Consider the following 14,790-nt stretch of genomic DNA (forward strand, 5'->3'; position numbering starts at 1 on the left):
GGAAAACAAACACCCTACCGCCAAAATGACAATGTTAATAGAAAACAAAAATAAACATTTTAGAACTTACAAAGATAGGCCGGGGAGCATATTTCTCTTCAAAAAGGTTTTGGAGTGCAAACAAGGCTGCCTGTCAGAGAAATAAAAGAAGGACATCTTTATTTCTGAGAGACTGTGGCCAAGGTCAGTCTAAACAGCTGATGAGAATGCTCGACTTTCTAAGACCTCTTTGGATAAGATACACATCGTGTTCTCTAGGGAGAAGAAACATGTCCTCCTACAATGCACAACCCAGCAGCCCTGTCTCAAGTATCACACTGTACACACTAAAACAAAACAAATGCTGAAAGTTCACCTGTGAACTAATATTTCCTCTGAGGAGGAGCTGAAGAGCTGCTCTTTCTTCCTTCTCTCAATCAAAATTAAAAATAGATAAATAAGAATGTCTCTGCCTTCCACACCCTCATATGTCACGGTAGGTATATAATCAACAGTATGTGTGTCATTGCAAATAAGAGCATGAGCTCATGTTACTTTGTACTGTCCATGTTTTGTTAAATTCTAGGCATCACATCTTCTCTTTCTTTTTATCATTATGTTCCTTGATTCTGAGATGTGCATATTTTCATAATTTATTTTCTGAAATCAGAATGTAACCTGTAATTAATGTGTACCATCATTGTGATGGGTTTTCTTTCCATGGAAAAAATATCAGAATTTCTCTTTTTAGAACTACACAAATTGATCCAAAAGATCTTACAGAAAATAAAGAAAATGTAAAGAATAGCCAGGAAAGTTCTTGACAAAAGGGGTGGGGCGGGGGGGAAGAGTTAAATGAAAAGCCTACCAGTTACTGAGACATACTGTAATTGTAATGCTATCTATGGTAACTAACAGGACAGCGCGGTGACATCAGCACACAGGTTCCTGGAACAGATCAGACCCAGATGCATCCTAAATTTAGGATGCATGGGTGACATTCCACATGATTCCTATAATTGGAAAATAACAGAACGTTCAATAGATGGTGTTAGGAAAGCTAGGTAACATTAGAGAAGAAAAGCAGGGAGATTTCTATCCTATTCTCACTACAAAATGAACTCCAGATGCATGACGAGGAAAACCAGTCCCTTTATAATCAAAAGAATGTTATGTCACACATTCTACAACCTAAAAACTGAACTAACGAAATATATCCTTAATGCCTTAGACCCTGTTATTATACCCCCACCCTTATTTCTAATCTAAACAATACTGTGACTCCTCAAATGTCTATCTGGGTCTCATTTCAGATAAATTCCTTAGTATGTTTATTACTGTTCTTATTTCAAAATGCATACCTGAGTTGCTTTTCAAATTATTATTTGTTTACTGGAGATGCACAAAACAATTTCTAGGTATGTTAAAAATAAGGCAGGATAGTCATCCAGCTTCTGACTGGTAGTCATTCCCCTCATTCTTCTTGTATTTCAGTTAAAAAAAAAAGTTCCAAAATTCTGAATCTGTGGTCTTATTTCCACAACATTTAAACAATTAAAGGTTTGATGAAACTGTACTAGGGTAAAAAGAGACCCAATTTTCTCCTTATCTTGGAATGGGAAGTGCACTTGCAAATATAATTCCCTCCCTGCCAGAAAAAAAAAAAAACAAAACTGAATCCATAAATCAAACCATACAAAATTGTAATTTTCTTGCAACAGTGAAAAACAAAAACATAACAAACAAAAAACAGCACAACTATATCACCATCACCACCAAATATAAAGTCAAAAGTCAAACATCAAACTGCAGACAATATCTGCTACTCATCATTGACAAGGGCCCGATTTCCTTAGGGAAAGACTAAATTAAAAAGACCAAAACTCCAATAGAAAAAAGGCACATGGCACAAATCACAGAACAGGAAATGTCAATGGTTGTAAAACTGAAAAAAAGATATTCGATTTCATTTATAGTCAGACAAATATAAATGAAAACTACAGAGAGGTAGCATTTTTCACCTACCGGATTGGAAAAGATCAAAAGGTTTAACAATAGATGGTGTTCAAGAGAATGTGGTAAAACCAGTACTGCTTGTTGACTGGGGTTTAAATGAGTACATCTCCAAGGAGGGTCATTTGACACTAAAAATCAGTATTAACAATGCACAAACCCTTTAGCCGGGCAATTTCACTTGTAGAAATCTATCTTCTAGATACACTGTGCAACAACACATGTGCAAGGATATTTACTTTTCACTCCATACACTCATGTACCTTTGTACATGTGTAAGAAATACAAATGCAAGCACACACATGCTGCTATCTGCACAGAATTCCCATCAGGACCCCCACACGGTAATAGTAGTTGGCCCCAGGGAACAGGAGATGGATACTACTTTTCACTCCATAAATGTATGTCACTTTTGAATTTAGAACCACGTGTTTGTATTTATTTCCTAGGCATGTATGCACATATAGTAGCTATACATGAAAAAATATACTGTCATAATTTAAAAAAAAATTTTTTTGTAAAGTTAAAAAGATAACCTTTGAAGTGTTTCTCATTCTACTGGCCTCAATTAAAGATAGTCAAGAATAAAATGGAATAGAGGAATTTCATTTAACTTAGCTAATGGCCATTACTGTCTCCTCACTGTATGAGGGGAGTCATCACAGCCACCCCCCACCCCCACCCCAGCCCTGTCCCATTTTCCTCCCTTAACTCACCTTGGCATTGGCGGTATCAAAAATGGTTTCAACGAGTAAGATATCAACCCCACCGTCCAGAAGCCCTGTGGCCTGCTCTTTGTATGCTTCAACAAGCTCATCAAATGCTGCAAAAAATGAACCACACCCAGGCCATCAGTCATCAGTATCCTCTGAACAGCCAAGACATGCTGAGTTCAGGCCTCGCACCTGAGCACTGACTGTCGCTGGTTTCTAATGTGTCATTTTGAGGACAACACAACCTTTTGTAAGAAACCAAATACAGAAACATCGCAGCGACAGATGTGAAACCAGTAAAGCGAACACAGTTGCTCCTAAACATTTGCGTGTAGCCTGCACGTCCCATGTGTGAGCCGAGAATGAGAGAGCGAGCGGAAAGCTGTAGGATGTCCTGAGCCCTGCACCTTACCTTCAAGATCTTTAAAACAGATCATTCTTTTTAGGGACAGTTTTAATCAATCCACTAAGGGATGAGTGTGAGAAGTAACTGCAGAAACATGTCATACTATTTGGATCCGTAACGAGTGGCATCCTCTCACTCTCTGTGCTAAAAGGCTGCACTCCTATGGATCTGGCTCCTGCCCTCTGACACCAACTCTGTCAGAGAGGAAACCTGCCTGAGGGCAATTTCAGTCTCACACAAAAATCTCAAACACTCCTAGGAAAAATTGTTGTTAGAAACATCTTGAATCGTCCGTTTCCACCTGAGAGATCATCTCTCTCCCCATTTTACTTCCCAACCAGGAGAGAAAGAATGCTCTGATATTCTGCAGAGAAGCCTAAACAGCACATTTGTGTTTGCTCTGTAAGTATGCGTCATCTTATAAAGGAGAGAAAGGAAGCGTTAGCTCCTAACTGTCATGTCTAGACCAAAGGCAACAGAACGAGCAACCCTGGTGATGAAGTGTGGAATTACTGCGTGGAAAGTTCTGTGACCCAAACCCACAAACCACACTTGCCTGAAATTGTCAGCTACATGAAATTCACCACCATACATGGCAGCATTACTATTCAGCTCTGACAGTTCAATCCTGTTGGATTTTTATAGTCTGATGTTTAAGAAATTCACCTAGATTTCTAGATTTTTCATAAAATCTCAATGAAAGTATTGTTACATATGCTAGTTTACAATGTTTATAATGATAGTATGTTTATATACTTTGGACTGCTTTCTAATAAATAAAATAGGGGTCTAGTTGGTTACTCTATAATAGACCAAGGCCTGGAATTCATAATGGTCTCAACTTTTCAGTTTAAAGCTTTATTTTGATTGGTTTTATTTCCACAGCTGCAAAAGAAGCACTAACACAACACTATGTATGTTTGAAAGCAAGCTCAAAAAAAAGTATCAGCAATAACAACAGCTAACTTTTTATTTAGAAGTCTGCGAAATGCCAGGGACTTCTGTAAGCCCTTTATGTGGATTAAGTCACAATAACCCTGAGGTAGATCCTGGTGTTGGTCCCATTTGATTTAGCGATTACTAAAACACAGAATGATTTGCCCAAGATCAATGATTATATGTGATAAATACTCACTGATATTCCTGTAATCTGGTCTTTCCACGGATGGGGACACAGATAGTGTCTTATTAGTTGGACCCAGGGCTCCTGCCACAAACCTCTTAATTCCTTTGAGAAATAAAAACAAGTGTGAAATCTCTGGATGTTTTTATTGTGAATAAATAAGGTATAAGATTTCCCTATGATATTATGTACAATCCTTTGTCCAAAGCTCTGAAATACAAAAAGCACAAGAGCCCTAATATTTTTCCTTAATTCATATGACAACAAAACTTGACCTCTCCAAAACTAACAAGAGGCTATTTATAGTCTTCATGCCACTTAGTGGGACGGTTCATAGATTTTACTACAAATACATGTTTGACTACTGGGGCTGTCCCAGATCCCACTGGAAAATTATGAAACATAGTGCACATATTATCACCAAGCCAATCCAAAAAACTGAATTCCCACAGAGCTGGTTTCAAAGACTTTCACTAAGTAATCCTTTTCTATCACCACAGCTATGATTGGACAAATTCTCTCTCTCCTCATTCTTGAAGGTCCTGAAGTTAACATAGGTTCTGCAAAAGCTCCCCACACTAGCACTCAACTTGAAATGCCCTCCAGTATTATACTGCCAGGTCCTTTACTGGGGGGAAATATTAAATCAGGATTAATCATATAAATGATTATAAATGAAAGTACGAAGCAGATCAAATCTTACTTCAATAATTATTTTAATAATTCTTTAATAACCTTTTCTTCAGTCAAGAGCCTTGGAGCCTGAGAGGTTGTGCTCATTTACAGATGCTAACAGGAGCCCAGTCTACACCGCACATTACCTCTGGTGATTTCAACCATTCAGTAACCTGGTTACACATTACAATTTAACTGGAGAAGACCACCAACTAGTTGATTACCAAGCCTGTGAACAGGTTACAGGCCAAAATATTCCTTATCTTCTCCAAAGCTGAACAATAATGTAGAAATAAGAAAAAAGTCCTTATCTTCCCCTGCTTTAGCTGGTTGAACATCCTCTGACCTACGACTCTGTTGGGATAACAGTGTACACATTCCCAGGGATTTAAACATTATCTCTCAGAAACAGAGTTCCTAATAAATTGCTGTCTTCATTAGTATGCTGTGCCTGACTTCCTAACAATCTTCTTCACATCTTTCCTGTTGGCAATCAATTCACATTTCCAAATCTTAAGGTGCTCCATATACTTCTATTCCTTTCCCTCCCTCAAAGCTGGTACCCAGGTGTTCCATGGCTGCGAGACAGGAGGTTAGGTATTTGGGGGAGCACTTTTCAAGTTCCTCTAAAGCTAAGTCTAATGTCACGCTCTGTGGACTACACACAGACTTCAAGGACATTAGTGGAATGAGGTGGAGAATGCCCCAAAGACAGTATCTCCTTCCCGAGGTAAGTCTGTCACAGGGATGCGGGTAGCTTTAAAGGGATAAGATCAAACATCTTAATGATAACCAAAATGGCCAAGACAGTCAGCTCTTGCCTTAATAACCCAATGGTATGTTTCCAAAGGGAGAAAATGATTTTAGCTGTAAATATACAAGGAAGCCATGGTCTTAGCTACAAAGTTAGGATATAACCCCCAACAGAGTAAACCCAGAATAAAGCAGGGCCCAAGGCCCACAGGGACAGTCAATTCCGAGACACTGAATGCTTGACTGAAATTACAGAGAAGCAACCTACAAACAAGCATAACACAGGGTCTGCAAGAGTGCTAGTAGGCCAAGTGTCATGAATGGACAAAGTGGACACCATATTACCACTGGAAACGTCAAAGGAAGCATCTCTTTAAGAAAGGGAGAAACACATCCCTTACCTGTCTGGCGAGTTATCTCCTCGGCTGCTTTCCTGGCCACTCCCGCAGAGCACTTGTTCATCCGGTACGCCTAACACATAACAACTGCAAACATTAGCTTGTCTTTCTTTTCTTCCGCACATTAAATAAGGAAGTCACGATGTTCTAAAGCAGGGGTGTCCAAACTTTTTTCAACGGTTTTCACCAAGGGCCACATGCGGTAAAACACACAAACAGCCGGGCCACTCACTCGAGATGAAGTACGTATTGCCTCACCTGGTTTATTTAAGTAAACTAAATATATTTTTGGAATTTGCTGTGGGCCAATTAACAATGGATCGCGGGCCGCAGGTGGCCCGCGGGCCGCAGTTTGGACACCCCAGCTCTAAAGCCTAGTTTTATTCCGAAAAGAAATGCAGAGCAGTTTAATTTGCGGTCTGAATGAAATCATGGCCAAGAAGGCCTGTCGGCTGCCCCAGCCTTGAAGGCCAAAGGAAAGGCAAGTCTTTGGGAACTGCTTTTAGGTTCTTCCCCAAAACCATGAGCTAGGTGACAAAAAAAATCTCTGAACGTCTGGCATATCAGAACATAAGCTGACGCATAGTTTTGCTGGCAATTGTCACCCCAATAAATTTAAAAAATAAAAAAATAAAATAATGACATCAAAAAAAAAATATTCTGAGAATGAGAAAAAAATACAATAATGGGAAAAGCACAGCTTCAGAGACAGGAGGCCTGGGTTCTCGGGCCAGCTCGTCACTGCCAGCCCGGGCAGTCCCTGACTTCCTTCACCAAACAATGGCTGTAATCAATGGTTCTGAACTTTTACAGATTATTAACCTTTTGAAATTTGGTAAAGGTCAATGAACGCTCTCACCAGGAAACAAAAGCAAGTATGCACAAACACACAAGGTACTGCCTACAATTTAAAGAGATTCAAAGGCCTCCTAAAGCCCTTCCACAGGGCGCATGAGGAGGTCTTGGGCTTGTGATCAAGATCCCATCTAATTCTGAGACCCTCTGTGCCTCGGACCCTCATAGCTAATAATTAAGAAACCAGAATATCCTAAAATAGGGATTATCGAAGTCTGGCTCCCAGGGCAAATCTAGCCTGCTGCCTATTTTGTAAATAAAGTTTTATTGGAACACAGTCAAGCCCATTGTTTACACAGTTTCTATGACTGCTTTTGCGCTACAATGACAGAGCTGAGTGATTGCAACAGAGACTGTATATAGTAGCCAACAAAGCCTAAAATATTTACTATGTGGGGACTTTATGGAAAAAGTTTGCCACCTCCTACCCTACAACACAAATTCATTTTCCTTTGATGAGCCAAAAGGCACATGCTCTCATAAAACCCCAATATCAGGAGATCATGAGAGAAATCAGTGTCAGAGCGCTTGGGACTACGTACATGAAAGCAGAGGCAAGTATCTACAAAAATTCCACATAGAAATGGAGACCACGGTAGATAAGAATACATTTATCATGTATTCCCATCATCCACCGTTAACATTTTATAAAATGTGAATACAGAAGCATCATGTTGATTAAAAATAAACCAAATCTGCCACCCCACACCCATTATATGGCTACTATCAAAAAACAAACAAAAAACAACAAAAAAAAAGCAGAAGACAAGTATTGGCAAAAATGTGGAAAAATTGGAACCCTTGTACACTGTTGGAGGGAATATAAAATGGTGCAGCCACCATGGAAAACAGTAGTTTCTCAAAAAATTAAACATGGAATTACCATACAATCTAGCAATTTCCACTTCTGGGTACATACTCTAAGAAAATGAAAGCAGGCACTCGAACAGATAGATACCGGTACACCCATGTTCTCAGCAGCACTGTTCACAATAGCCAAAGGATACAAGCAACCCAAGTGTCCACTGATGGAAGAATGGATAAAATGTGGTCTATCTATACAATGGAATAGTATTCAGCCTTTAAAATAAGGAAATTCTGACAAATGCTACAACACAAATTAACCTTGAGGATGTTAGGTGAAATAAGCCAGCACAAAAGGGCACATACTGTATGATTACACTTATATGAGGTTCTAGAATAGTCAAATTCAGAGAGACAGAAAGTGGCATGCTGGGTGCCAGGGTCTGTGTGGAGAGGGGAATGGGGAATTATTGTTTAATGGGGACAGTTTCAGTTTTACAAGACAAAATGAGTTCTGTGGATAAATACCACCTCATAGATGGTAGTAATGTTAGCATAACAATGTGAATACGCTTAATGCCACTAAACCTAAAAATGGTTAAGATGGTAAATTTTATGTTATACGTATTTTGCCACAATTTTTTAAAAAAGGGAAATCAAATCCGTTACCCAGTACTTAAAAAGGCCTCACAAAACTGTGCACATAGCCAATCATTATGCCTTCATCAACAGTCACTGCATAATATTCGTCATTTTTATTTGATTATTACTTGCCCATAAAAGAAGCCTGATAGAAAATGAATGGGCTGCTATAGTCGTAAGCAGAAGAAATTCAAACCAGTCTGATTTTCCTGTCTGAGCATCAGCAACAGAGAACCAGGCATTAGCTTCAGGTGGTCTCTTCACTTGCAACTACCGATGTGGCAAATGCTCCCAAACATCTTCGATGTGAGGAAAATGGAATTCTTACCACGTGTTCCAGGCCATAGTCAGCTTGGGCAACATAAGTGCTGCTAAAAGTGTTTGTTTCAATGATGTCCGCCCCAGCCAGCAAGTAATCCTGCAACGAGACAGTAATATAGTGCTCAGTTTCAGAATCCCTGTCCCCCAACAATAAATATGTCTTTTTCATCATCATCACCACCAAACACCTTCTGAACACTTACTAAGTATATGGCACTGCACTAGAGGCTACATGCAAAACATGCAAGGATTTCATAGAAAGACACGTGCTGTAAACAAACACAGCACTTGACTTCAGACAAAGTCCACACACTAAATTATGAATTGAGTCAAGTTCCTTAAATTCTGACAGCCAGGCATGGCTTAGTCATTTTTGTTTCATGGGAACCTAGTTCTGTCTAGATGTCCACCTAATACACAGGACGAGGATTCATTCCTTCAGCAAATACTTACTGAGTACTTACTGTGTGTGAGATACTGTTCTAGGCAGTAGTGATCAGGAGTGAAAAACACGCAGAAATTCCTGCCCTCGGGAACTTACACCACGTGAAAATGACAAAGCCACATGGTAGTCTAGTGACTCACCAATTGCATTATAAAAACTGATTTTTGTAACTATCCCCAAGCAATTCATCCCCATGATGACATTCCCAATCTCAACACACTGGGATTTTATGAGATTTGACTACATATTCTCAAGGCCTAGCAGAAAAACTGAGGTACCACTCATTCTGCAGAACCAAACCTCTTCAAAGACCAATTTCAAATTTTCCAGTACCTACAATTCCCATTATAACCAAAGGAAAAACATTCTTAGTTTTTCTTCAAATGGAAACCATTCTGCATCTTTTCTAGAACAAAGTCTTGACCACTCAGTAAAATGATCACTTCCACACTCAAGGAATCACTTAATCACTCAGTGATTTGTTTAGGTAATTGTTTTTCCTTAAGAAGACTCTGAAACACCTATAACAATGCCCTTCTCCAGAACATAAGACTTTCTTACTTAACTGGTAAATAAGCTTTGTCCTAACTGAATCCAGACCAGGGAAATAGATTAAATCACCTTATTATCTCTTCTAGTCATAATTCTATGAAATTCCTAACATCACCTATAAAACAAGTTAGTTCTGTTTATTTTTAAGTTCTAAAAGTCTGGCAATACCCAATTACTTGCTTCTGATCTCTTTATGTTGGCTAGCCATTTTTATTGCAGACAGGAAAACAGAAAGAAAGACCATGGGATTTCAGGTCAGTAAACCTCTGTCCCATAAGGCAAGTTATTTAATCTCTGTGATCCTGTTTCCAAATCTACAAAATGAATAATAACTTCCTTTCATTTTATTTCATCACGACTGTTGTGGTTACTTTAGTAACATAGTGTATGTAAAAACACTAATTTGTCCAGGATTTTGTGGGTTTTCACTGGAGTTTAAACACCTCAAAGGCAGAAAACCTATCTTGCTCATCTCCTTCCCCTGAATGCTCAACATAGTACAAGACTTTTATTTGGTGTCCGACGCCTGCTTTCTGAACAAATCACCTCTTTCTTCTGTACCCTCCAGAGCTAGATGCAACAAAGTTCTGCCCTCAGTACATGAAACAGCGTGTGGAATGACAGACTGAAAATATAAGCACCTGGGGACATTTACCTTATGGATTTGGTAAATGACATCAGGCCGAGTTATGCTCAGAATGTCATTGTTGCCTTTCAGTGGCCTGGCGTGACCTTTAAATTCTTGACCTCGGAAGTCCTCTTCACTCAGCTGGTACCGCTGGATCATGGTCCCCAGGCCTCCATCCAGCACCATGATTCTCTCCTGCAGAATGGCTTCAATCCTATCCGGCAGGGTTTTCGTCATGACTGTTTTCAAGAAAGTGAAAAATTTGACTTTAAAAAACGACAGGGGAAAAAGATGTGTGGAGAGGGAGTTTAGAGTAATTTATAACAATTCACAATAGGGAGTGAAAAGAGCTCATAAAAGACGTACCCATAGCTCCACAACATTAGAAAAACGCTGCCTAGAAACGTTTTCATTAAGCTGAAACAATGCCTAATATAATAAAAGACTGCACACAGCACAAAATCACTGGTGATGCACCACAGAAGTGAAAGCAGGCTGCAGTTACTCCTGTTTCAGAGATGAGGAAAACAAGCAGCAATGACCAAGTGACACAAGGCCAGGACAGGCTGCGGAAGCAAGTCTTCAGGGCTGTCTCGCTGTCTCTCTCTCTCTCTCTCTCTCTCTCTCTCTCTCTCTCTCTCTGTTAACGCTGTGCACATGCTCCCTTAATAGGGAGACTTAATATGAATAACTGAAAACCATCATTAATTCCAAACTCCATTTAAATTGTTAATTCTGAGAGTCTCCCCCACCCATTGTCAGAACTAATAGCCTACACATAGGGTTTCACTCACCTCTGCTAATGATGACAGATTGAGAAAAACCAAGAAATCTTGGTTTAGTCCCAGCTCCCGTATGTAGTTATGGGGTTTTGAACAAGACTTTTGTGTTTATGCAAAACAGGGAAATAACAGCTCTGCCTTTGTTATAGGAACTCTAATAATAAAATGAGACGATGTTTTACCATAAAACACCTGTGTTAAAACGATTAGCAGATACCCAGTAGGTCGGGATGGGGAGTAGAAATCTCAAGTGATTCTGATTTTGGTGGCTCCGCGATCAACATTGAGAAAAAAACTAGTTTAGTGTTTTTTAACTAAAATTTAAATAAAATTTTTAAATTTAATTTTTAAGTGAATTTATAATATATATAAATTCTAAGATCTTGTTAAGAGTCATCGTATACGCAAGATATCAAAGGTTTTTTAAAACTCGAAATATCTGATTTTTACAAGAAATTTGACAAACTTATTCTATAATTTATGTGGAAGACTTACAGTCCAGAAAGAGCTAAATTAACTTTGAAAAAGCAGAAAGAGGTTACTTGGCCCACCAAATATTACAACATATGACAAAGCCATATCATAAAATAAGGAAAAGTAAAATATAGAATATCTTCATTACTTAGACTAGGAAAAGACTTCTTAAGACTCAAAAGGCCCAACCTACAATGTTAAAATAAAAAAAAGGTGAATTTGATTACATAAAAACTAAGAATTTGGGGGGTGAGAGATGAGGGTAAGGGGGATCAAATATATGGTGATGGAAGGAGAAGTGACTCTGGGTGGTGAACACACAATGGGACTTATAGAGGATGTAACACAGAATTGTACACCTGAAATCTATGTAATTTTACTAACAATTGTCACCCCAATAAATTTAAAAAAAAACACACAAAAAACTAAGAATTTCTGTCAAATGAAACTCACCACAGACAAAAGTAATAAACAGATTATGGACTACAGGAAGATTTTGCAATGTCTAAAGCTAAAAGAGACTAACATGTATAATGTACAAGGAACTCCTACAAATCAATAAGAAATCAAATAGGAAAATGGGTAAAACATAAGAATAGGCAAGTCAAAGGAGGGGAAAACAACCAACAAGCATAGGAAGAGAGGCTCAAACGCATGAGCTATCAGAGCGATGTGAATTAAAACAAGACAACGCCAATTTACATCCAACAGATAGGTAATAATTAGAAGATTGGATAATGCCAAAGAAAACCCGAACCCTCAAGTATGCTTGTTAGAACATACGCATAGACAGAGCCATGGTGGAGAGCAGCCCAGCAGGACTTAGTAAAATTGAGCATGCTGGAAACCCAGCAGTCTCACTCCTAGGTATACTTCCCAAAGTCTCATACAGACCCACAGAGAACACGTGAAGATGTTTGAAGGACTGACAAGTTGGAGACAAGCTTGGGACATGGCAAAGTAAAATGTGGTGGATGGTCATGTGGAATACTAGGTGGTGATAACCAGACAGACCATGGTATCGCCGTACTGTAAGGCTGGAATATTCACTGAAAAAGTCAGAAACGGTTAACTACCATGAGACTATTTACATAAATTAAAAATACACATATATACAGATTAGAGTACAAAGAAACATACAAATACACAGAAATATTTGAAACAGGCTGCCTATGAAAGTAAGATAATTGTGAATAGAAAATACATAAAACAAACATGAATGAGAATTCATGGACTGAATACAGAATTCCTCTGCAACTAAGTTCCTTAAAAAGCCGTTGCTTCTAAATGATCCACAGGCTTATTTATCCTTTAGGGGATAACGGAAGATTTCCCTTTTAGAGAAACTGAAAGATCTTCCTCCCAGATTTGCTAGTTTAAATTAAATTAAATTCACTGTTCTTAGCCTCAGGTATTCCCCAAACTTTTCCAGTGGGCGTTTATCTTTCACTGGCTTCTAATCACCATGTCCCCTCCAGAACCTTCTCCTAAGAGTAAGTCACCTCAACAATTCTTCTTTCCCCTGGCAGGATGAGCATTCTTTTTGAAATGTTTCTCTTCCATGAAGAACAACCACCACCAAAACACCCTATTCATCTGTATTCAGTTCATTAGATGCAGAACACTGTGTACATTTTAAACAGAGCAGATTCCCCCTTATATCTTTCACAGTGAATACAGGAATCTATAGTTTTGCAGTTCCCCCATTCAGCTGAGGCATCCTGCTGCTGATACATTCATATGAAAGGGAAATTACATTATTTCCTTTTTAAAATTAAACCGGGAGGAGTCGGCCTGAAGTCCTAAGAGATATTCTAACAACTATATGAGGATAGGTCTTATTTGATAGCAACAGTGATAAATCATCTTCCAGTTACAGTACCACTAGTTTCCAGAACAATTTGTACCAGTTCCATTTATGAGAACCCTAGAATCCATAGGGTCACTGGGTCACCTGATTAATCTCCTTCTGAGTTATTAGGAACTGAACATTCACCCTCCTCCTGGAGCGGAACATCCTCTGTCACAGCAGCTATTGTTCTGTCCTTATTAGTGATTTTCTTGTTTCTACATGAACTACCCCATATCTCACTTTTTTATGGGTGTTATTTCTGCACAGATTATAACCAGGATGAACTTAAGAGACCCACAGCTCATTGTAAAGCTGAAATTATACTCAATTCTTGCACTAAACTAGTTTTTTTCTCAATGTTGATCGCGGAGCCACCAAAATCAGAATCACTTGAGATTTCTACTCCCCATCCCGACCTACTGGGTATCTGCTAATCGTTTTAACACAGTGATTCTACACACCCTGGAATTAGCAGAATGACTGCCCTAACTCTGAAACGGAAAATAAACACTCTCGGCCCCCGAACTCTCTTTGGGCACAGTACGTGCTCAATAACTATGGAATGAGAATGTTAAGTCAGTCAAAACTTGCCCAGACCCCGCTGAAACAGACTCCATCAAACCTCAAAGTTGTTACTCAGACATTGAGGGTTTTGGCGCACGAAAAGAGGAGGTGCGTTGCGGATTTGACGGCAGGTGCGCCTGGGAAGGAAGGGGTGTATGTGGGGAGAGGTGCAGTGGGGAGGTAGGGAATGCAGGTAGGAAGACAGGGGTGCAGGCGGGGAAGGAAGCAGGGAGACACGTGGGCGCTCAGCTGCTCCGCTAGTCCCGCCGTGTCGTGGGAAGACAAGCACCACACCCGAGGCCCGCGCCGAGCGTTACCAGAGGGCGTGCGCTCCCGCCGAGCCGGCGACATGCAGCCGAGACTCCTCCTCCTCAGGCGCGGGGCGCGGAGGGGAAGTCTCCACAGGGGACGGCCGAGAGCGGGGCAGGCCAGGGCCAGGCGGGCCACGGAGCCCGGGGGGGCCGGAGCAGCAGAGAGGACCCGAGGAGCAGGACGACGTGGCGCGCGCGCCCGAGCCAGGGCCTCTCTACCCGGAGCTCCGACACGTGAGGACGCTGCCAGCTCCTGCCTCCTCCGTGCCTCCGCGCGGAGTCCCACCCCGGCCTGCAATTGGTCTGTGCGAGCTTGTCGCGGCCCTATTGGCTGTCGGTCTCAACCAATCGCCTTAGGCTCGCCCCGGGGCTCTCTGGGAGACGCACTGGGGGGTCTGGTCCCCGCTCGGCTGTCTCCGCCCCGGATCCGGAAGTGCGGCCCCGTAGCCTCTGGCGGTGTGAACCGTGGTGGCAATGGGCACTGACCAGCACAGTTGTGA

General features: G+C 40.4%; 1 protein-coding gene across 3 annotated transcripts in view; it reads right to left on the reverse strand.

The window, feature by feature from the left end:
• The window catches only part of MTR (5-methyltetrahydrofolate-homocysteine methyltransferase), an 83,334-nt gene extending 68,787 nt beyond the window's left edge, over window positions 1-14,547 (reverse strand). For all 3 annotated transcript variants that reach the window (XR_004422257.1, XM_033099659.1, XM_033099658.1), the window contains exons 1-7: window positions 14,297-14,547; window positions 10,335-10,546; window positions 8,690-8,779; window positions 6,064-6,133; window positions 4,247-4,339; window positions 2,709-2,815; window positions 71-130 (exon numbers count right to left, since the gene is read on the reverse strand). Coding sequence is in view for 2 of the 3 variants with exons in the window: in XM_033099659.1 (XP_032955550.1) it covers window positions 71-130; window positions 2,709-2,815; window positions 4,247-4,339; window positions 6,064-6,133; window positions 8,690-8,779; window positions 10,335-10,546; window positions 14,297-14,330 (666 nt within the window). In the remaining variant the exon portion in view is untranslated. The remainder of the gene's footprint in view (window positions 1-70; window positions 131-2,708; window positions 2,816-4,246; window positions 4,340-6,063; window positions 6,134-8,689; window positions 8,780-10,334; window positions 10,547-14,296) is intronic.
• Between the last annotated feature and the right edge of the window lie 243 nt (window positions 14,548-14,790).

The sequence above is a fragment of the Rhinolophus ferrumequinum genome, chromosome 27 (genome assembly GCF_004115265.2).
Source record: "Rhinolophus ferrumequinum isolate MPI-CBG mRhiFer1 chromosome 27, mRhiFer1_v1.p, whole genome shotgun sequence".
Classification (NCBI taxonomy): Eukaryota; Metazoa; Chordata; class Mammalia; order Chiroptera; family Rhinolophidae; genus Rhinolophus; species Rhinolophus ferrumequinum.